A 24483-nucleotide genomic window follows, 5' to 3' on the forward strand; every position below is an offset into this window, starting at 1 on the left:
AAAAAGATGATCTAAAAAGTAGTTTCATGGCTCTCTAGTTCTTTTCTACTTTTAGAATTGTATCTTCCCATTTAAAAAAAAATTCACAGGTACAGTGGGGACCTTTCTCACTAGAGAAAAGCAGATACAGACATAATTCTCTAATCTTTGTTAGATTAATCTTAGATTTTACTAACCTTGAAATGTGGTTGTAAAAATATTCAGATTGACTTAAGTGTGAAACCGTAAGAGTATTTTTTTTTCCTCTGATTTCTTAGCGTTTGCCTTTGATTCATCCCATAACAAGCTACAGAGGTTAAATTAAAATTTTCAGAGTCTGATGGCTCAGGCACAAAATATGAGATTAATGAGCTGATATTATCAGAAATTTTAACTAATGACCAGACATGAAATTCTTTAGAAAAATAAGTGTAACTTGAATGCTTTTTTCCCTCATACAATTAAGAAGAGTGGTTTCCTGTGGGCTAAGTCTATTACTATCTTTGAATCATCCCTTTGATTTATTAAATTTTTTTCACTTAGGTCAGAGATACAAATTTGCCTGCTTACCGAAACTGCAATAAAAATCTTCCATTCCCCACATTTTTTGCTGATGGAGACGAGGAGTTACCAGAAGACTTGTACGATCAGGAGGTTTTCCAGTTCGCTGATCCCTCTGTCACATATGTTTAGTGTTATTGACAGCTTTAAGAATGTACAACTTTCATGTCCTTTCTGTGCACTTTGCAGTGCTGAACAATTACAAACACAAAAACTGCACTCTAGCTGAATGACCTGAAAGCATCAAGTACTGTTGTTGTTGTGTTTGTTTTGTTTTTTAAGACAGCAAGATGTACCACAATCTGTTCCAAAACTGTATTAAAACAGTGGGCTAAGTTAGCGTGTGTGAAGGAAGGGTTGCAAAATAATAGGCTCATATTTGGTTTATCTTTGTACATTACAAAACTGCCTCTCAATTTTTTCCCTTTTCACAGGCTGCTAAGATTTATATTTCTTTAAATTCCTTGTCCTGGAATTATGTGCATCAGTTTACATGATTGAAGTTTAGACAATTAATGGAACAAAATTCAAAGTTTTTTTTTTTTCTCCTGAGGGAATATGTACTAATTAACTCTGACTAAACAGAAAATAAAAGCTTTATTAAATATCCTGTTTAGCCTTTAGGGGACATAATATATTGTCTATGACTTACAGAGAATGAACTTGAAAATGTCGAACAGAATGAGGTGTATGAAGGGGATTCTAGCTCCCTTTTCTCCACTCATAACATCATTGGAAGTTGCCCCATAGTGACACTGGGGCTGTAATCTTTTCCACTTTTCATTTCCCTCTTTTCATCAAAGCTCCTTTCCTCTTTATTTTAATGTTCTGAGTTCAGAGCAACACTTACGCAATATAAATTTCCTGGAGACTATCAGTGCCTGTGTGATAGGAGTTGTGGCAGTGTACGCTGGGATAGAAAGGCTAGAAATTTGCAGTAATGTGGCCACTGGGACTACAGTAGGTGCCTAAATGTCCCATTGATTGCATCTTGTTCTGATAACTCCATGCAGATGTCCCTCATGTACGGACTCTAGCAAAATATGGCCCCTTCAATTGTCTTTATAGCTGAGATATAATCTTGTTAAGGAAGAGCTCTGGGCCTGCCCTGCTGCTTTCATCATTTAACAGAAATGATCCAAGTGGGAAAGGGCTTTTATACAATTCATTTCTCCCCATCATTCCTATCTTCTACCCATGTATTCTTTCATGATAGTCAGAATGCAAGTGCTTTCCCTATGGCTTTCTTTGCCTGCCATAAGTTATTTACTGTTTAAAGGCCTGATCCTTTAAATCCGTGTTTCCCAAACTTCAGCCTCATCAGAGTACACCCTCTCCCAGTGCAGTCCCAGTGCTTATCTCCTGATTCTTAGTAATTTATTTTCTGACACAAACCCTTTGAAATCCTTTCGCGTACCACCAGTGGTGTGTGTACCACACTTTGGGAAACGCTGCTTATATCTACTTCATTTGCATGAACTTTTCCTTTGAAGTGTCTCAGACTAATTACAAGCATAAAATTAAGTATGTGCCTATCTGCTTGCTGGATTGGCACCTAATTGTCTACTGCTTGCTTTGCACAGTACAAGATTTGCAGTCACATGTAATGTTGGGGAAGAGGGCATCCCAATCTAAAGTCACTTTTTATGTCTATAGTTCGTGAAATGTTTGTCAGGAAATCCATCCATTAATTTCATCCAGCTTCACTACAAAATTGGATGTACTGTGAAATGTATTTTATTTATATTTTACTAAATGATTTACTGAAACTTGGAGAACAAATATGTATGCTCATTCTCAGAGGTGAGTTGCCATCATGCTGTTATCTCAGCTTATCCCTGAAGATTACTGAAGATATTGAACTCCTTACCGTTTCCAAGAGATTTGAACATCTTTTACACACATTGGGTATTCAGAGGAGACACAAAGGGATCATGTTGATATCCTTAGTACTCTAATTACAGACCTGTGAATTGCTGAAGTCTGTTATTGATACCATATAGCTTGGATTAGTCTGAGCAATTCTCTCTAAGTATGAAAAGTAAACAGGGATACTGCATATTGCTGTCCCTTTACCCCTTTATAAATAAAATTAGATCAGTTACCAATGCTCGTATATCATAAACCCTGAGTGGATTGCTAAGAAGTTAGCACTAGACCTTTCCATTATAAGTCATGTATTCCAGTGAGCTTTTTTAAGTGTCTGTGAGAAAGTGGAATGTCACAATCTGATGCACTGATTGGTCCTACTAATACTTGCAGTTTAACCTCCTGCTGACAATAATGCTACTGTTTCCTGAGGACAAACCCTTCAGTGTTTGAACTGATGCACCTCAAGTTTTTGCAACATTTAAAATGTTATTTTCAATAGTCGCTAAATAAAATGTAAATTGAAGGAGGATCTGTAAGAGAAGAACCATTCAGATTTCTCTTTTTAACTTTGTGTAGTGATTAATACTGTACAGCGGCACATCTAGAATGAAAATGAAACAATCAAATGTAACTTAACTTTATTAAAGTTTTCATAATAAAGAAGAGCAGTTTATCTAATCTTTCATGTGTAAAATGGTGTGTAAGTGGCATGGGGGATGTGATATCTCTTATGTACATTTCATAAAGACTTGATTCATAGATTATAAGGTCAGAAGGGATCAGTGTGATCAACTAGTCTGACCTCCTATGCAAGGTAGTCCATAGGGACTTCCCTCAATTAAAAGGTCCAAAAGTACAATTTTTTTTTTATCAGAGGGGCTCATCATAAGGGAGAAAATACATCCTCTTTCTTCAAGAGAAAGTTGGGTTTTAGCAAATTATTGCAAGTAGGGTTGGAGTCAGAGAAAAGAGGGAATGGACTGAAAGTTGACCTACGGTGTGTGTACCCCATCAGTGAATTATTTGGAAGGTAAGAAAATGGGGAAACAAGGTCAACAAGCATAAGAAGAATTTAATATATACAATGCACTTTGCGAATGAGAATGGTGCTGAGGTCCACATATAGGGAAACCATTCTTTGAATAGTGTCTCAGTATTAAAGCAGCTCTAGGATATTAAAGGAATGTAAAAGGTGCAAGCGAGCATGGCATTGAAGGAGAGGCATTGAGGACCCTGGGACAAAGCAACAAGAAAGTGCTTGTGAGTTGTCTTCTGAGAAAATGACAGGTGGGAAAAGAAAGCTCTCTGATAAAACAGAAGGATGTATCATTCATCAGTGTGAACGATTTTAGTGTATCAAACCTGGCTTAATTTCTCCAGAGCGTAGGAGAAGCTGTGTCATACAAAGCTACATTTCAATTATTTTTTCTTCCCATTCTTGATAAATCTTACCTTGGACTGTTCTGAAGAATATCATTCAGAGAAACTCCCACACCCTTTGGGGTCTCACCTAAAAGGGGATACTGTGTGAAGTGCAGAAGACTTGAGAATTGAGTCAAAGCAGGTACAGGTTAAAAAGCTCAAGAGTGGTGGTGACATTTGGGCAATAGTGATTTGACCGGGAAACATAGTAATTATCAGACCTGATCTGACCTGCCATGTTTAATCTAGTTCAGTATCCTGTCTCTGGCAATAGCCAGCGCCAGCTGCTGCAAGGTATAAAACTACTCAGTAAATAACTATATGCCTTGTGTAGAGACAGTTTTTCTCCATTTCCTAAACAGAGATTAGCTTATATCCCTCCCAAAGCTCTTGGGCTTTGGTTTTGTTTTTTTAAAATATTTACTGGAATGCTCTTGTTATTAATTTATCTGGTCCTATGTTTGACTCCTGAAAGGCCCCTGGCCTCAGTGATATCTTACGGAATTGAGTCCCACAGATGAATTCTGCATTATTTGAAAAAAAATAAAAATGTTTTTATTATTTTCATCAAATGTCTCCTAGATTTCACATTTTGGGGGAAAATACAAGTTCAAAATCTGTATTGGTTGTAGATATCATTATTATAGGCCACTCTTCAATACTCCATAGGAAATGAGGTTTAAGTTTGAGAACCCACTGAACTGTTGCATTTGTAAGGGAGGACTTTCCTTTTTATTTCCTCTTGCGATCTGCTTGGCAGTTTGGCTGTGATCTGTCAACAGAAGTTGTCAAGATATGTTCCAACAAAAACTTGTCTCAACAAATCCCTCTAATCTAGACATAGCCGGGGATTTTAACCTGGATCACATTGAGCCAATCCTACTTGAAAACACTTGTATACACACAACACAGCCCATAGCTATGTGTCAATTTGCCATTTATCAGCAACTCTGGGGTCCTCCTGCAAAGTGAAATAGGCTTGTTTTGCTTGGTACTAAACTAGTTTGATCTCTTGTTCATGGACCTGAAGTTACTGCTCCCCAGTTTCTGCCTGTCTCCAACAACTGTTGCATAGTACTTTACAGATCAGACTGCTAGAGCAAACCTGGAACATGGGTCTGACCACCACACCCAACCTCAGTAACATGAAAGCAGATGTACACTGAAATCCAAATTCACGCAACATTCTCCTTATATGCAGACAATTCAACATCTCAGAGCTTCCCCCAAAGAATGGGACAAAACTCAGGGAGGTAATGTATACACACATATACTTAAGGAAAATAAGTAATCTGGTATGTGAACAATAAGTGGCTTTTTCTCCCTATTCCCACAGCCCCAGCACCTGCACCAGCTAGAGCATCAAGGACTGGGCCTCTACTGCTGACAGGCTGGTTAACCTGAGGGTGAAGAGTGGGGGAACAGAAATGCTCAGGAGGTTGTGGTTAAAGAACACAGAAAGAAAGCCAGGTGACAGCTGTTCCTGATGATTCAGTGAAATCTAGCAATCCCAGGACATCATGGCAATGGCCAAGGACATTGCCTCAGTAGCCTGGAAAGTAGGGATGTGGCTAAGGACAGCATTACCACAACAAAAGAGAGCATAGAAAAAAACTCTGAGAGAAGTACTGGCAACTTGTGGAAGTTATATTAAACCCCAGGGTCTTCCTGCAAAAGAAATCCATGCTAGGCCACAAGCTCTGCAGTTCCATACAGTAGACCCCCAACTTACACAGAGGTTGCATTCCCGCACAACCCCACGTAAGTCAAATTTCACATTACTCATGGGGAGCCAGGAAGCTGACCAGCCAGCCTCTGGGCTACCCACTATTCACAGGAGACAGGAAAATGACCAGCGCAGTAGGGCTGGTCAGTTTCTCAGCTGTCCTGAGTGGTGGGCAGCCTGGAGACAGGCACAAGCTGCCCATCACCCTGAGCTGGCACACAACTTGAATGTGTGTATCTCAGGGTTCTACTGTACTTCGGGATCCAGTCATGTTTTTCACTCCCTACACAGTACTGTCTACTGGGACCATCAGGAATGCCTATCTACTCCATCCCCATGATAGTATTCCTTGCAGTTCTGAGAGCTAACCACTAGGCCCTAAAGATACTTGCCCCTAGAACAACAGCCGTTTTGAGCCCTGAGAATTTTGATATGTTTCACTCAGCCCCAAAGATCATGAGGACAAGACGAACTAAAGGCAAAATTTATACTCATGTGTAACTTCAGCCCCCAGCTTGTATTTAAAACATTCTTAATGTTGCACTTTCAGTTCTATCTGTACTGTTGCATTCATGAAAGTTTTGTGCAGTTTCTTTTGTAGATCAATTAAATGTTTTTTTTTCCAAATTCAGATAATTTTCATTGGTTTCATTAAAACTTTATTGTTCACAGGAGAAACTGTTCACAGTACATCCCTTGTAAATCATCATTGCAGCTAATATAGAAAGCCCTTGAAACGAAGACAAAATAATGCATGGTTTTGCAAAAGCACATAGGGAAAGTAGGAGAGTAAATCACTGTATCAGTCCATGGGTTGGTGGAGCCAGGAGTGAAGAAGACAGCCACACTCCTGCTTACGCTTTAAAGCTGTGTATGCTATTTACTATACATGGATTTTATTTAGGAAGTCCCTTTTTTGGTGTTTATTTCTCCTTTTCAGTATGAAATCACGTCCCAAACATGCTCTGTAACTGATGGCTACTGTGGCCCATCTCAGGAGCTAGTAGGTTCCGGTAATTCATTGCCTGGTCCATTGGCTGGGACAACACAGCTCTTGTTCAGGAGACTCAGCCAGCTGCCCAACTCAGTTCTCCTTGCCAGGCATGGGTCTACTCAGCCATCTTGCTTAGCACTGCAAGGTCATTGCCCAAGGCTTCCTTCCTATTTCAGACTTTTGAGATCTGCCTGAGCCACGTTGAAGCTCTGAGATGGGATCACAGTTATAAATGCTTCGATCTGTTTCAAACCTCTCCCCAGGGCGCTGGTGCTGAAAAGCTTGAGGACAAAAATGTGACAATTCTGGATGGTTGTTCAAGCCTGTCCAAGTGGGAGATGGCTGGAAATCTATCCAGTGAGAGCATGCCCATGTTTATAGGAGAAAGTGGCCATTTACATGCTAGGAAAACTGCACAGTATGTGTTTCGGGACTTAGTTATTGAGCTCTCCATGCGTTCCGTCAGAAACACACACCACAGAATTCCCATGTAACCAAAGCCCTCCAGTGTCTCCTGATATACCAGAATTATATTCTCTTTATCCCTCTTCCAGCTTTAGTATATTTGCCCGCATTTCACATACCATTAAAATGGCTCCCCTCTGGACATCTGCTTTTGAAGTGCATGGCTAAAGTAATGAACATGATTGAGTTGATTTGAGGTAGTACCTAGACACCCATTCAAGCAACCAGGCCTGATTTTGCTCGCCTTGTAGTGGCAAGAGTGTCATCTGGGTCATGACCTGGAATTCAAGTGGGGCTCTGAAGAGCTAAAAACATCATACTAAAGGGCCACGGCCTATAGCTGGGAGCTGTAATAGTCACACTTTCAGTGTGGATTGGACACAGAGCGGGATGGGTAACACAGGTTGAATGGTGTGTTTATATATATACACCTAACGAAAAAGACAGTCCCTGCCCCAAACAGATTAAATGTGTAAATGTTCTCCCTCTCCCAGTGCGACATAAAGCTGATGCTGCCTTGTTTAGATGTGGGAAGACATAACAGAGACTAAAGCATGCATGTTGTTGCTGTGACAGAGTTTGGAGCCTGGGTTGCTAACCCACAGACATTTCATTTATGGACACAAATGGGAAAAATGTACGGACAAATTTTCTACTGATGTAATTTTTATGCTATATTAAGACAACATGAATGGCCCAAAGTGAAAAGTGATCATTGTCATTCATACATCACAAGAGCGATATGTTTTTAACTCACTTCCTTTTGGTTAGTCATGCTGCCACTCTGCTGACACTAACTTGGCAGGGTAATGTAGATACCGTTACATGATTCACATTACATGACCTCTATCATTGAGCTAAATAAACAATTAAAACGTCCAATTTCTGCTGTTCCGTGGTAAAATGTCTGATGCAGGACAGAAGAAATTTAATTGCCATAGAATAATAGCTATTTTTTGAAATTTTATTGCATTTTTTACAAAATTTACAGACACCTCAATTTTTTATGGGCTTTAGCGACATGGCAAATTTTAGCTGATCTTTCACAGATTGTCCATAAATTTACTGACAGTTGGCAACCCTGTTTGGAGCATAAACATTTATTTAGCCTGTTCTCCCTTCTGGATTAAGAAGACTCACAGTATTTCATGGCATTAATTTTCCCTCACCTTCCTCCTCTTCTGATTAATGAAGAGCCCTGCACAAGAGAAGGGCAGGCTGAATTAATCCTGAGGAGTGAAATCCTTTGCAAGTGTAATGACACAAAATTATTTTTACCCATCTGCCAGACGGCACTTGAAAAAGGCCACAGATTTTTACTGACATATTTTTAGACATTACTTGAGAAGCAGTGCAAAAATGCAGAAGAGAGGCATTGGCTATTTGTTCCTTCTGCTTTCTTTGAGGTTAAAGATGGTGGCTCCCCTGGTGCTTAGCTACAGAGACCATGTTTTCCTCGGTGTTTAACAAGTTTCAAGCACTTTTTGCGACATGGCCCTACTCTAAGTCATGACAGATCCACCTGAAAAACCATGAATAGTACAAAATCATGATTTAAACTATATCTGCTGTGTCATCTGACTTGAAAAACTTGGCTGGAAAATTCATCACTCCTTTCGTGTTCCACCTGGAATGTCTGGGTCAAATCCTACCAAAAAAAAAGTGCACACATGTAGAGCTGCAGAATCTAGTCCTTTGTTCTCTTCAGTGGTAAAGAGATGCTCCTGAGCCCCTTGGTCTGTTAGTCCCACAAGCATTGCATTGGGGCTTTCTTGGCCTAGCATCCAGCTCCCTGGGCTGCTCTAGCATTGTCCTCCTCCCTTCCTGGGAATTGTGGTGGTGTGACAGCAGCCACGGGCACCATGGTATATAACTTTTGCCGGTAAAAGAGTGGGTTCAAGCAGAGCCATCCTGTCCATAGGACAGACTGGGGCAACTGCTCCATGCCCTGTGCTTTTGGGGTCTCGTGTTTCAGGGGGATGGAGGGTCTAAGGTGTCCTGGGAGATGAGTGGGCTCACCGCCGCTCCACCTCTTCCCCCCTGCTGGGACCCCTGCTCTGCCACTTTCTACCCACTGCTTGCTCCTATTCCACACCTTCCCCAAAGCCCTCAGCCCTTTCCAGCTACCCCACCCTCCCCTGAGCAGCACCAGGGGCCAGCAGAGCAGGATGGAGTGGGACAAGGTGAGCTGGTGCCATATTGCTCATTGCCGTCAGCAGCAGGTCCTCAGCTAGTCCCGCTAGGCTGCCCTGGGCCCAACATCCCACTGAAGTGTGGGGCGCCCACAGTGAGGGTCTGGGGTGGTTGCCACGGTCCATCCTAGGGAAAGTCCAGCTTTGAAAATAGAAGCCGAACATCTATGGGCCTGGGCCCACGTTACTGAATGTCGGTGGCGCATGAACACCACAGGCCCATACAACTCACCACTCATGATGGCAGCTAGTGATGGGAACTTGCAGAAGCTCCACAAAAAACTAAGACTTGGTGCCCCTGACTTGGGGCAGGGCTGCAATGAAATAGAAGCGAGGGCTTACTCCCGCCTAGACACATGAGCATCACCTTACCCAGGTGACCCGTCCCAGGGACGCCAGTGACCAAGTGCTTGCAGAATCGGAGCCTGCATGCATAAACTCTGGGGAAGAGGCTGTGTTTGCCTCCAAGCTTGTGCCACACTCAATAAAACCTCGTCCTGATTAAATGTAAATCGTACAGATAACACTAACCTGTCTTACACTGGTTTGATTTTTTCCTCCCCTTCCTGTTTTGCAGGTTGTGGCACTGGGGATTGGGGCTGCTTTGTGAACTGGTGGGATGAGCATCCAAGTGCCTGTCTGTCCATGACCATTTGTTTGCCTGGTGCTACTTGCACAGACCGTCTGACCATCTGGTTGTCTGTGTTCAAACAGTCACACTTTTCAAAGCGTGAATTGGGAGTGTCAGGTGGATTGGAGGCAAGGCTTCGAGCCAGGGCACCTGCTTCCAGCCAGCAGCTTTATACAAAAAGGCAGCTAATGTGAATTGAGTGAATAGCAAACAGAGATGCAGCTAGCAAAGGGAGTTTGCCTGGGAGTTCACTTTGTGGGAGCTCCACAGATGTTGGGGGGCTGTTTTTTTTATTTTTGTTTTTCTCTCTTTTCTCCCCTTCACTCTTCAGGGCATGATAAGGACAACAGCTAAGGAGCCTCTCAGAAGGAAGACAGCATGGATAGTGCGAGCTCAGCTATTGTGACCTAGCAGTGCTGAAGGAACCAACCAGGGGCCATACTCAGCTTGACCTGTTACTCACAAACAGGGAGGCATTGGAAGGGGAAATAGATGTGGGTGGCAACCTGGGTAACAGTGACCATGAGATGGTCGAGTTCAGCATCCTGACCAAAGGAGGAAAGAAGAGCAGTAAAATACAGACCCTGTGCTTCAAAAGAGCAGACTTTGGCTTCCTCAGGGAACTGATCGGCAGGATCACCTGGGGCACTAACAAGACAGGGAAAGGAGCCCAGGAGAGCTGGTTGTATTTTAAAGCAGCCTTACTGATGGCACCGGAGCATGTCATCCTGATGTGCAGTAAGAAAATCAAATATGATGGGTAACCAGCTTGGCTTACCAGGGAAGTCGTGGTGTTTAAACACAAACTGGAAGTTTACAAGAAGGGGAAGAGTATAAATAGATTGTCATTAGGGCAGGTGTTGAATGAGGGTAGTAACTGAATGACAGATGATGTGGGAAGAGCTGAAGCACTCAATACTTTTTTTGCCTCTGTCTTCACAGACAAGCTCAGGGCCTAGACTGCCGCCCTGGGCAGCACAGTATGGGTAAGAGGTGGGTGGCCCTCAGTGAGGAAAGAGCAAGTTAAGTGCTGTTATGAAAAGCTGGACATACACAAATCCATGGGGCTGGATCTAATGTACCCAAGAGTGCTTGGGGAGTTGGCTGATGTGATTGCAGAGCCATCGGCCATTATCTTTGAAAACTCATGGTGGTTGGGGGAGGTCCCAGATGATCGGAAACAAGGAAATGTAGTGCTCATCTTTAAAAAAGGCAAAGAGAATCTGAGGAACTACAGACGAGTCAGCCTTACCACAGTCCCTGGGAAAAAAACATGGAGGGGCTATTCAAGGAATTCCATTTTGGAGCAATTGGAAGAGGGGAAAGTGATCAGGAATAGTCAATGTGTTTTGACCGAGGGCAAGTCATGCCTGACCAATCTGACTGCTCGCTTTGGCTCGGTGGATATGGGAAAGGAGGTAGATGTGCTATACCTTCAGTTTAGCAAAGCCTTTGATACAGTCTCCACAGTATTCTTGCCAGCAAGTTAAACAAGTAAGGGGTTGGATAAGTGGACTGTAAGGTGGATAGAAAACCAGCTGTATCATTGGGCTCAACAGGTAGTGAGCAACAGCTCCATGTCTGGTTGGAGGTCAGTATCAAGCAGTGTATCCCAAGGGTTGGTTCTGGGGCAGGTTTTGTTCAGTATCTGTGTTAATGACCTGGATCAGGGAATGGTCTGCACCCTCAGCAAGTTCGCAGGTGACACTAAACTAGGAGGAAAGGAAGATACATGGGAGGGTAGGGACAGGGTCCAGAGTGACCTAGACAAATTGGAGGATTGGGCCAAAATAAATCTGATGAGGTTCAACAAGTATAAATGCAGAGTCCTGCACTTGGGAGGGAAGAATCCCAAGCACTGCTACAGGCTGGGGACCAAGTGGCTAAGCAGCAGGTCGGCAGAAAAAGACCTGGGGATTACAGTAGATGAGATGTTGGATGTGAATCAACAGTGTGCCCTTGTAACCAAGAAGGCTGGTGGAATATTGGGCTTTATTAGTAGGAGCACTGCCTGCAGATCTGGGGAAGTGATTATTCCCCTTTATACAACACTGGTGAGGCCACATCTGGAATATTGTATCCAATTCTGAGCCTCCCCCTACAGAAAGGATGTGGACACACTGGAAAGAGTCCAGTGGATGGTGAAAACAAATGATTAGAGAACTGGAGCACATGACCTCTGAGGAAAGGTTGAGGGATTTGGGCTTATTTAGTCTATAGAAGATAAGAGTGGTGCCGGGGATGGGGTAGTCATTTTACAGCAGCCTTCACTTACCTGAAGGTGGGATATAAAGAGGATGGAGAGACTGTTCTCAGTGTTGACTGATGACAGAACAAGGAGCAATGGTCTGAAGTTGCAGTGGTCTAGATTGGATATTAGAAAAAAAAACATTTTCATTAGGAGGGTGGCTAAGCACTGGAATGGGATACCAAGGAAGGTGCTGGAATCTCCATCTCCAGAGGTTTTTTAAGCCCTGGCATGACAAAGCCCTGCCTGGGATGATTTAGTAGCGATTGGTTCAGCTTTGAACAGGGGGTTGAACTCAATGACCTTCTGAGGTCTCTTCCAACCCTATGATTCTAAGAGCATTAAGACTCTAGCAATTTATTTTTAAAATATGGCCTTAGAACAGGCCAAACCAGCATAGTAGTGGTAGAACAATAAATGAGTAGCAGGTCTCAGGTGTATGTTATGTGGTAAAATGGGAGCAGGAGGAAGTCATAGCCGTCCAATACTTGTTAGCACAAATTTGGTTGTTGACGGTAAACGAGGGCTCATTTCCTTTGACCCAGTACTTAAACTGGAGCTGCAGCATTTCTCTACCACTATTTAGCAGTAAAAAATATCAGTTTTATTTTTTGTTATTCCCATTTGGCCTTGCCTAATGCAGAGGATATTGTTGGCATGTAAATTATAATGTAGTAAAGTGAAAGGTTACGGTATTGTTATGGGCATAATTATGCCTCCTTTGCTGCTATGCTACTTTGGAGAGGAGTCGTCTCTGGCTTTTTACAGTACTCATTTTCTTCCCACTGTATTTAAAAACTAGTTCTTATTTCTATTGGGACTCACATAATTCTACAAAGATTAAATAGCACAAGAAAAATGCAACAAAATACAGTAGAAATGTTTACAAAATATAGGGCGATACATGTCTGATAGAGCTAGAAGGGACCTTGGGAGGTCATCGAGTCCAGTCCCTTGCCCTCTTGGCAGGACCAAGCCCCATCCTTTTTTTAAAAGGAAACTATTTGCCCCAGATCCCTAATGGCCCCCTCAAGGGTTGAGCTCACCAACCTTAGATTTAGCAGGCCAATGTGCAAACCACTGAGCTACCTCTTCCCCCTACTCTCCTTGATATTGACCTATACTGAGTTATCTTTAAGAAACATGAGCATAAAGTGACAAACTTTGATAGGATGTTGCCTGTGTGCAATCTGTTAATTTTGAAAGACAGTTCTCAGATGAGACCACCACCTCCCTAGGGAACCCATTCCATCACTTCATGACCCTCCTAGTAAAATAGTTTCTTCCACCTTTCTGTGCTGCAGCATTTATTTCAGCATATAATGAACATTTCAGTGTGTAAAGTCCTCTGGCAAAATATTGATATTGAAGTAGAACTTTGGACTTGTGTGCAGCTGAATTTCTGTTAACGTTATTTCCTATCATTCCAGTTGCACTATCTAACATGCTTCACATTTCTAACACACTCTCATGAACAGCTGAGTAAAATGAATCTCTCTGTCCCTCCAATCCCTCCACCTTATCCCTGTCTAGTGATAGATTGAGAGAAGTGGGGAGGGAGTTTAGGGGTTTTTGTATCAGTCTCTGAGGATTTTTTTTTGCAGGTGTTCACAGCAATAACCTTGAAGAGACTCCCACCATCACATGCTGCTTTACTGAAAACCAATATGATTCATCAATCCTAGGCAAGGTACAATCACTAGAAGTAGGGCTTTTTGTATGTGGCATCCACTAAAGCAGCATTCCACTAACTCTACTATGGGGATAACCATCTGATATATTCTGCAAATTAAGTGGCTCTTCCTGCGTCATGCAACATGTGCTGTTGCTCAGTGCAGAGGGGGGTTAAAAATCACACCATGAATTATGGCTTTGGTTACCCATCTAGGCTACTTCAGAAGATCAACCCACTCAGGGTCAATCTTGCAGGGTTCAATTTCGTGTGCCTAACATGGACATGTAAAATCAACCTCTCAGGGGTCACAGTCAACTCCTGTACTCCACACAAGATGCGAGGCGTAAGGGAGGTCAATGGGATAAACTCTCCCATCAGACTTACCCAGTATAGACAGCCAAGTTAGCCAAGCACAGATACATCAGTTTTAGCTGTGCAGTTGCCGGAGCTGGAATTGCGTATCTGTGGTCGACTTACTTTGCCTAGTGTAGACATAACATCGGTCTGTTAGTGGGATGGAATGCATCTGCCAAAAATCATGCAAAATATGCCTGCAAGGCGTTGGAAGAATGAGCACCTAGGGCTATGTCTACACTACAAGATCAGTTTGCATTTAAGGCAGTTAGCTTGATTGTGCCAAGTGACTGTCTTCCCTATAAATGCCATTGGGTCGCTTTAGGGAGCACTAATATCGATAGCATAATATCATGGGAACTGGGTGGGTGTATTGTCAAGTTCAAATTAAACAGTTTCATTGAAGGCCAGTGTGGAAGCACCATGTCTTTGAATCGAATTCATTAGCCTCCAGAGGCAGACGGGCGTTGTTGCAGCTGGCTTCTTGCGGGAGCCAGGAAACTGACCAGAGCAGCACCTGGCTCCCTGCTGTACCCCTGGCTCCCGGTTCCCCTCAGCCAGGCACAGCAGTGCTGGTCAATTTCCCAGCTCCCACCATCTGTAGGGACCGGGAACCATTCAGCAGGGTGAGGGCTGCCAGTGGGAGGGGGGGCGGGGGGGGACGGGATGCAGCAGGGCCTGGCGGGGAAGAACAGAATGCAGGGGTGAGGGAACTGTGGGATAGGTTCCACAATGCACTGCTGCAACAGTTGATGATTGGCCACTCTAGTGTGGCTGCACTGACTTGACGTTATGGGAAAAGAGGATACTCAAAGTCAAATTTATAAAACCCAGCGTTATCAAATCAAATTTAATAAAATCAAGTTTATGTGGTCGTGTAGACTTAGCCTAGCTGTTGGAACAGGAGTTGCTGCACCCCCTGCCTTGAAGTGGCTTCTGTTATATACTGGCTGTACAGTCTGGTTCAGACATCAGACATGGAATTGTTAGCCTTGTATGTCAGGATGTACACCTATTGTACTGCACTGTGTGCAAAACCTACCTGGCTGTTGGAGGAAGAGGTAAAAGCTGCTGCCCCAGCCATGCACACAAGATGAAAGGGATTTCACTGAGTCTTTCTTTGTGGTATTGAAATAAAAAGCAGACTTTTGTTATGCATTGTGAAGGTGTTTGTTCCATTGGCTAACGCCTACTCAGGAAAATGTCTAGTAATCCACCCATGCTTATGTTAATAATGAGTCTGAAGAAGGGTCCATTCACTAGCCCGTCAGTTAGTAAATGAGTGACAGGAACAATATTTTAACTTTATCTACACCGTGTGTGTGTCTGCCCTCTGGAGCTGGAGGCTTGCAGTTTGTTCGCTCCTGATCAGGAGATTGTGTGACAAGCTTTCAAGCATCTCCTGTTTACAGTTCAGTGAAACTGTTCCCGTATGCAAAGCTGTCGGTTCTCTTCACTTGTTAAAACAAAATAAAACAACAAAACAAATTCTGGAACTTTAGCTTAGGCATATAAAGGAAAAACACTGGCCTTCTCCTCTATTGCTCATCTACAACAGTCAAATCTATCATAATGTCCAAAATGTTTGCATTAACCTGAACAAGAAATGTGCTCTTGTCTGACATGGATCAAAGACATAATCAGATGTCTGTCATCAAGTCCATGGAAGCTAATGCTTTAACCAGTAGTTCCCACAGTGAGACTTGTACACTAGTAGAAAGATCACTGGTCATTTAGAAGCACAGGGAGGTTTTAATAAAACCATCTTGCAGTAATTAAACATCTGTATTCAATAGTAACAGAAGGTAGCCATGTTAGTCTGTACTCCAACAGAACAAAGCAGCGGAAATGTAGCAGTTTAAAGACTAACAAAATGATTTATTTGGTGATGAACTTACGTGGGACAGACCCACTGGATCTGAAGAAGTGGGTCTGTCCCCCGAAAGCTCATCACCAAATAAATCTGTATTAAAGGAATTGGTATTTCAAAATGTGTACCGGCTATTTATTTCCTCCCAATAGAGGAGGAAATCTACTACAATAAGATTATGTGTATATGTTGCTAATAATTTACAATGCACTTCACAATCACCAGCTCTGGTCCTCCAAAGAGTTCCACATATATTTAAAGCTAAACACATGAGTAGTCCTTTGGCTTTAGAGATGTAACAGTTTGCAGGAGCTGCACCAAATATAAAATACTTTCCCTACACCAAAGAGGTTGCAGCCCAAACAAGAGACAAGATTCAGTACAACAGGAAGATGTGAGGTTTGATGGCAGCAGTGCTTGAAAAAGTAGAAAGCGTGGACAATCACGAGGAAGCCTGGGTTACGAAAAAAACCCACCAAATAAATGTCAATAGAAGATTGCTCCAAACAACATCACCATATCCCTGACCAAAATTGCTAAAACAGGCAAAGCTAAAATTTTCCTGGTGTCAATCACAAAAGAGAGGGGTCAGTACAAGCAATAACCCCTGCTTGATCAAGATGAACATTTCCACTCGTTCTCTAGGGAAGAAATAGAAAAGTCACTGAACAAGGGTGACCGTCCATCCTGTATTGGGCAGGACGGTTCCATATTTGGGATGCCAAAAAGGCATCCAGACTTATTTTTTGGAACGGGGTAAATTATCCCGTATTTGGGCCCTCTCCCACCTTTTCTGCCAGCAGCTGGCAGGCACCGCTGCTGGCAGAAGTCACTTCCCCAAGCCTCAGGGAAGCAGGGGGATCACTGGCAACTGCCATTTCCCTGGGGCTCCCAGAGAACACCTGTGGCTGCTGCTTCCCAGGGCGTCTGGCAGCTGCAGCTTCCCCAGGGCTCCAGGATATCACTGGCGGCTGCCACTTCCCCAGGCTCCCGGGGACCACCAGCAACTACTGTCTCCTTCCCAGCTCCTCAGGGCTTGACAGAGCTGGGAGGAGCCTTCCCTCCCCTCACAGGGACAGTAAGATATGGTCGCCCTACACTGAACTCAGTGAAAATCAGGAAAGCTTGAAGCATTGACATTGCATCACCAAAACTGTCTTAGCTTCATGTTCTGCATCATACAGGAGATCCTCATAACCAAGATATGATGAAAACCCCAGGTGACAGATTTAGCAAACGTAGGTAAATACCACTCTCTAGCCACCAGCAGAAGCTCAGTATCACCCCTGGGCTGTAGCTACCAGTTCTTGCAGTGGATGATCCCACTGAAAATTATGCCCATGAAAGAAAAGCTTTTGAGTGATAATCGGGTGGTTTCCCCAACCAAACTGAAACACTGATACCACTAACTTACGTTCAGGGTGGGATTCAACTGAAGAAGAACATGGGAACTCTTTTTTCATCTGACAGCTGTGCTTATTAGGCACATGCTCATCTGCTGTATGAGTTGTCCGTTCCTCCTAGCGGGACGCTCTGAGCAAACATCTTCTGTTTGCTCTGGGCTGCAAAACCAGCAACTGGAGAGTGCAGAAGAATGAACTTCCACAGGGTTTGGTGCTGCACCAACTTTATTGTTGTATGCTAGTGAATGCCATCTCCTAGGGGTTCCTGTACACTAAGGGTATCTGCTTGACTTCAAGGGACTGAGGCTGCCAAAAGATTGAAGACAAGTTGAACTGCCTTTGGTGACTGTTGCAAGAAATGGAGATAGCAACCAAGTACTGTGTCAACATGCTTCCTCTTCCCCTATACTCCATTATACTTTAGCTTAGCATCTTTTTGAATGATCAGTAACGGATTCAAAGCCAGTATGTTCAGGGGTCACACTTTGTGTCACGTTCACATACTAACACCATTTCAGTGAAAGAACTCAGAAAGGAACTCTACTGAGCTAAGGAGTGATAGGTCACCTGGGGTCACTTTGGTGCTTGCTTTTTGCTACTCAGTTGGCATATACTGTGCTCCAGTTTAGTTAAACTCTGTCCACACTAGGCTAGAGGATGCACAGTGTAATCATACCATGAGAAGTACCACAGACATACTGAAGCCAACAAACATTGTGGATACATCTACACTAGCCAGCTACTTTGAAGTAGCCAGCACAACGTCGAAATAGCACACGTCGTGTCTACACGCGCCGTGTGCTACTTCAACATTGAAATCGACGTTAGGCGGTGAGACGTCGAAATCGCTATTCCCGTCTGAAGATGGGAATAGCGCCCTACTTCGATGTTCAACGTCGAAGTAGGGCGTGTGTAGACGATCCGCATCCCACTACTTCGAAATAGCAGGGTCCTCCATGGTGGCCATCAGCTGAGGGGTTGAGAGACGCTCTGTCCAGCCCCTGTGGGGCTCTATGGTCACCACATGCAGCAGCCCTTAGCCTAGGGCTTCTGGCTGCTGCTGCTGCAGCTGGGGGTCCATGCTGTGTGCACAGAGTCTGTAACTGGTTGTCGGCTCTGTGGATCTCATGCTGTGCAGGGCAAGCTGATGGCGGACCCCGCTATTTCGATGTTGCGGGATGCGGATCGTCTACATGTGCCCTACTTCGACGTTCAACGTTGAAGTAGGGCGCTATTCCCATGTCCTGTTTGGGGATAGCGACTTTGACGTCTCGCCGCCGTACGTCGATTTCAACTTCGAAATAGCGCTCACCAAGTGTAGACGTGGCGGGCACTATTTTGAAGTTGGCACGGCTACTTCGAAGTAGCCAGCTCGTGTAGACGCGGCTATTAGGATGAGGAGGCTGAATCTGGTATGGTAAGAAGAAACCACTGGAAGGATTTAAGGTGGGGGTTTGGTGTGCTTAGCAGGAGAGGAAGGTGGCTCTGGGAGATAGATTGCAGAGAACAATGCAAGAGCTGGTGAGGTTGGAGACAAGCTGTAAAGAGAAATCCAGGGTTGTAGTAGGAAGGACAATGACGAAAGAGCAGATGTGTGATATGGTGAAGCAAGCAAACTGATAGACTTGAGTGGAAACTTTAGGTATGCGGGAAAGAGTATTAGGTCAGAAATTATAAGCAGAAAGGCTATCTGGACTGGCCATGCAGACTGAAAAGGAGATATATGAGATTACAGGCCATTTTAAATACCATCTTACTAGCAGCACATTTATTGAGAATTAGCTATGCAGCACAATAATGAATCAATTGATAGTCACTGCCTAGTCCATATATGTGAGAGACAGCGTGGGACCAGGCTCCAAAAATTCCCAAGTGCTGGCTTTGATTTTCTCACTTAATCTCCGTGTCTGTTTCACCCATCTGCAAAAAGGCAAGGGTATTGATAAAGATAAATACAGTATGAACCGATGGACTATATTTGTTTCCATAAGAGCATCATAAGGATGCTCTTGCTAATATCTAATCCTCATTAATTTACTGCTGCACAAGTGCTGAACATGATTATCCCACTCACTGGCTACAGCGTGTTATTACAGCAATTAGATATTTCAAATAATTAATTTCTGCTGCAATATCATCATTTTAAACTATGGACAGATAAGTTCATTTGAATGGTGAAATGAATAAATAGTGCTTGTTTATGACACGCCAGAGCCAGCAGTCTGTCTGTGGAAGTTACAAGTTTCAGTGAGAGGCTGAGTGAACTTTACCTTGCTCTTTTTGTCAATAACTGTAGCCCTGACCTAGAAAAACACCCTCAGAAAAATGTTTAGCTCAATAGTGCACATGGTCCATTGGACAAGGAAACAAGTGAAATAGCTGAAGTACGTTTGGGGTGGAAACAGGAATAGACAACAAAGCTATTCAATAATAGTCACAGGCTGAACAACAACGTTTGTTAATTTTACTTTCAAATACCAGAGTTAAATGGACACATTTATTGATATTTAATTCTGAGGGGTCTAAAATGAGAGGAAGGATGGGCCAGTGCTTACAATGCTGTCCTAAGACCCAGAACCAATTTGCTGGTGTACAGCAGACTTCCTGAACCTCTCTGGGCATGAGCTCCCAATCCACAAAATGCTATTGATAGCGGTACCTAGAGTACCTACACCACAGAGGATAAATGCATTCAATTCGTGAGGCACTCAGAGACTATGGGAATCATGAGTGTTAATTTTGTTATTACGTCTAAACTTTCAACTTTCCGCTATTCCTGATACTACCGTTATACCAGAACTAAATTGTTTTGCCAACGTTAGCCTCTCTTCTAACATTCTTTAAAAGTAGCTTTAACCTCTTTATAGCATGGGGTAGGAACTTGAGTGCACAACAGAGGAACCTTCTGGCAGGTACTATGCAGTAAACAACTATGGCCAGTATGTCAACTTTCCTTAGACCCACTGTCCATTCCCATGTGTCTCTACTGCTCTGCCTTTGGCAGTGACTCCTGGTCATTTAACAATATACCAGATTATAACTGGTGCTTTGTTGTATGAGATTGGGGAATAGTTTGTCATACTTTGTCTAGATGCTGGAGAGAGGATCATAGACTCATAGAAGTGGTGGGACTGGAAAGGACATCAAGAGGTCCTCCAGTCCAGTCCTCTGCACTCAAGGCAGGACTAAGCATTATCTAGACCGGAGGTTTTCGCACTTTCTTTCTGGAGACTCAACTGAAGAAAATTCTTGAGGCCTGCAACCCAACTAAGTTGAGGAACAGGGTTTTGGGGTGTGAGAGGGGGCTCAGGGCTGGGTCAGAGGGTTGGGATGCAGGGGGGGATACAGGCTCAGGGCTGAGGATGCAGGGTCTGGGGTGGGGCCAAGGACAAGGTGCAGGAGGGAGCTCTGGGACTGGGGGGACTCATGATTGGGGCACGGGGTGGGGGCGGGGAAACAGCTTAGCTCCAGTGACTCCGAGCCAGCAGCAGTGCACAGGAAGGCTTCCTGCCTGTCCTGGCACTGTGGATGGTGCTATACCCCACAATCAGGTTCAGCTCCTAGGCCAGGGGCACGCAAAATACAGCCTGTGGACCAGATCCAGCCTGCCAGCTCTAGTCCATGGCCCAGCAGGATCCTCAGCCAGGCTGCTTGCTGGCCCTGCCCTCACACACCACTCAGAGGTGCCCAATGCAGGGACCATGTGCTTCTCTGAAAGCTGCAATCCCAGGAGCAGAGGAAAAGGCTTTGTACACTGCTCCTGTCCCCAGAACAACTCACAGATCCCATCGGTCAGTTTGCAGCCAATGGGAGCTGCCCGTTTGCAGGATGGAGAGCATACGAAGTACCCCTCCCCACCTCCCCTCAGGCTTGCAGCCTTCAGAGAAGCACATGGCCCCTGCAGTCGACTGCTCGTAGCAACATGTGAGGGTGTGACAGGCAGGAAGCCTGGTTGAGGAGCCTGCTGGGCTGCCGGCCGACAGCTGCCCAGGTAAGTGCCTCCCCATCAGCAACTGCCACTGGCAGCCCAGCCCCTCTCTTCCCACAACTCTCTGCTCCCTTTCCACCCCTGCTTCAGGTCACAACCCAAACCCTCCACCACCCTTCTCCTAAACCCCTTCCCCACATAAACCAAATCCTCTGCACCCCAGTCACAATCCAAATCCCTGCAGCCCTGCCCCAGGTCATAACTCCACCCCCATATCCTGTACCCCCTCCTACACCTCTTCTCCAGGTCACAGTCCCTGTTTGGGCTCTGTATCCCCTCCCTCATGCACGCCAATCCCCTGTCCCAGGTCACAAACCACTCGCTCCTTAACGCCCCCCCAGACCCCACACCCAAGCTCCCTTCTGCACCCAACCTCCACCCCAGACCTTGTACGTCCTCCATTAATATCGCAGAAGAGTGTGTCCCTTGATGGCTTACCAGCAGTGCCGTCCTTAGGGATATGGGGCTGTGTAGGGCACCCTTAATTTTGGGGCGCCAATGGTGCTCCTAATTTAGCCATGCCCTATGACGTGTATATCTCAGGCCACCACCGGTTGTAGGCAGTGCCGGCTCCAGCGGGCCCAATCCTCCTGTGCCAGCCATCTGCTCCACCTCCTGGCCCTGTTGCCCCCAGTCTCCGTGACCCAGTCCTCTCCCACCCACGTCTGCCAGCCCACAGCTCTAGATAGCTGTGTTGCCCAGCAGGTCTGCTCCCCTCAAGAGTCTCCCTGTCTGTCTCCTTCCCCACCACACACACCTCCTGCCCACACAGCCTAGAGCAGAGCCCCACCCCATGGCATCACTGCCTCCACTCCACTGGGGATAGAGCCTGCAAGTGCTTGGGCTGCATAGGGCACCAAAACTCTTCAGGACGGGCCTGCTTACCACTTCCTTAGGTGGCTTCCCACCCAAAATTATTGCCCATTCCAGCTCAACCGCAGGCACTGCCCAGCCCCAGCTCCCATAGGCCAACGACTGACCAGTGGAAGGGCAGAGCTGGTACTCTGCAGCCCCATGGACCCCGTTGCCTAGGAGCCAGACTTGCTGCTGGCCGGTTCCAGGACACCATGTGCTGCTTGACCTGCTAGGGATTAGCAATGGTTTTCATAGTGTGGGTCATGACCCAGCTTTATCTGCCTGCCAGGGTCTTTGGGTGTTGAGTGCAGTGACCCAGTGCCTTACATTCCACAGTCCTGTACTGGGCCGCTACCCACAGTTTGAAAACCTCTGACCTAGACTGTCCGTGACAGGCTTTTGTTTAACCTGCTTTGAAAAAACCTCCAGTGATGGAGATTCCACAACCCCTCTAGGCCATTTATTCCAGTGCTTAACCAGCCTGACAGGAAGCTTTTCCCAAAGCCTTACCTTCATCGCCTTTGCTGCAATTTAAACCTATTGCTAGCCTCAGAGGTTAAGGAGAACAACATTTTTCCCTTTTTCCTGTAACAACATTTTTATGTACTTGAAAATGGTGACCATGTCCTTTCTCAATTTTTTTTCCCTCCAGATTGAACAAAACCAATTTTTTGTTCAATCTTCCTTCAGAGGTTGCATTTTGCAGATCTTTTATTTTCTTTGTTGCTCTTCTCTGGACTTTCTCCAATTTGTCCACATTCTTTCCTGAAACGTGGCATCCCGAACTGGACACCCTAGTCCAGATGAGGCCTAATTAGTGCCAAGTGGCATGAAAGAATTAGTTGCTGTATCTTACTTGCAGAACTGCTGCTAATACAACCCAGAATGGCATTTGCTTTTTTTGCAAGTGTTACCCTGTCTACTTGTATTTCACTTGTCATCCACAGTGATCCTCAGATCCCCTTTGCAGTACTCCTTCCTAGACAGCCATTTCCATGCACTCGTGCAACTGAGCGTTCCTTCCCAAGTGGAGTATGCTGCCTATGTCTATTTTGAATTTCATCCTATTTGCTTCAGATCCCTTCTTTAGGTTTGTCCAGACGGCTTTGAAATTTAATCCTATCCGCCAAAGTACTTGCGTTCTCTGCTTACATGAGCAGAGATTTATAAAGGTAGAGCATCGTGCTATATCCAAATTCCCGTTGACTGTTTGAGTGAGATGTTTGACTAGGTGTGAAACTGGGGATCAGACAAATAGTTAATTTTACCTCTGGTGGCTGATATCTCGGCTGTGTCAGGTTTCATAGTACTAATCTGGATATGCTGGCAGTTTCACTTTGAGTTTTAACATGTGTCTGACAGCCTCTGTGACTGAGCACATCTGTGCGTTCCTGACAGCTCTTACATAGCGTAGATTATGTTAATGTTTCCAGCACTCATTGACAGACAATATCCTAAGAGATGTGAGGAAGCTGATAATAGCTTACTTAATAAAAAAGAAGCTTTACAAAAAATGTTCACTGTAATTGCTAGTTATGTGTGCAAATATTAATTACTTGCCACAAAATACTGAAAGTTCAGCACAGCTGACTCTGATGTGTAGTTATGGCAACGAAAGGCCATGTTTTATTTACGGCACTCAATCTACATAAGAATGGCCATACTGAGTCTAGCACAGTATCCAGAGGGCATGAACAGAACAGGTAATAATCTGGATATGGGGACTCTCTGTCTACTCAGACTCTACACTCCCAGCCAGTCCACACAAGAGATCCACTTCCTGGATACTACTGTGCAAATAAGTGATGGTCACATAAATACCACCCTATACTGGAAACCCACAGACCACTATGCTTACCTACACGCCTCCAGCTTCCATCCAGGGCACACTACTCGATCCATTGTACACAGCCAGGCACTAAGGCACAACTGCATTTGCTCTGATCCCTCAGACAGAGACAAACATCTAAAAGGCCTTTACCAAGCTTTCCCGAAACTACAATACCCACCTAAGGAAGGGAAGAAACAGATTGTCAGAGCCCAACATGTACCCAGAAACCACCTGCTACAAAAGAGGCCCAACAACAGACCACCACTGGCCATCACATAGAGCCCCAGCTAAAGCCTCTCCAGCGCGTCATCAGTGATCTGCAACCCATCCTGGACAACAATCCCCCACTCTGATGCTGGGGGGCAGGCCTGTCCTTGCCTACAGACAGCCTGCCAACCTTAAACAAATCCTCACCAG

General features: G+C 44.6%; 1 protein-coding gene across 3 annotated transcripts in view; it reads left to right on the top strand.

Annotated features, from left to right (window-relative positions):
* Positions 1 to 24483, top strand: part of MRPL3 (mitochondrial ribosomal protein L3) — a 78239-nt gene that overhangs the window by 48181 nt on the left and 5575 nt on the right. The window contains exon 10 of one of the 3 annotated variants that reach the window (XM_074988287.1): positions 523 to 3090. The exons of the other annotated variants lie outside the window; for them this stretch is intronic. Coding sequence (XP_074844388.1) covers positions 523 to 672 — 150 coding nt within the window. The 3' untranslated portion in view covers positions 673 to 3090. Of the gene's footprint in view, positions 1 to 522; positions 3091 to 24483 lie in introns of those variants that run through there. 3 annotated transcript variants of the gene reach the window in all.

The sequence above is a fragment of the Carettochelys insculpta genome, chromosome 2, assembly GCF_033958435.1.
Source record: "Carettochelys insculpta isolate YL-2023 chromosome 2, ASM3395843v1, whole genome shotgun sequence".
In the NCBI taxonomy this organism is placed as follows: domain Eukaryota; kingdom Metazoa; phylum Chordata; order Testudines; family Carettochelyidae; genus Carettochelys; species Carettochelys insculpta.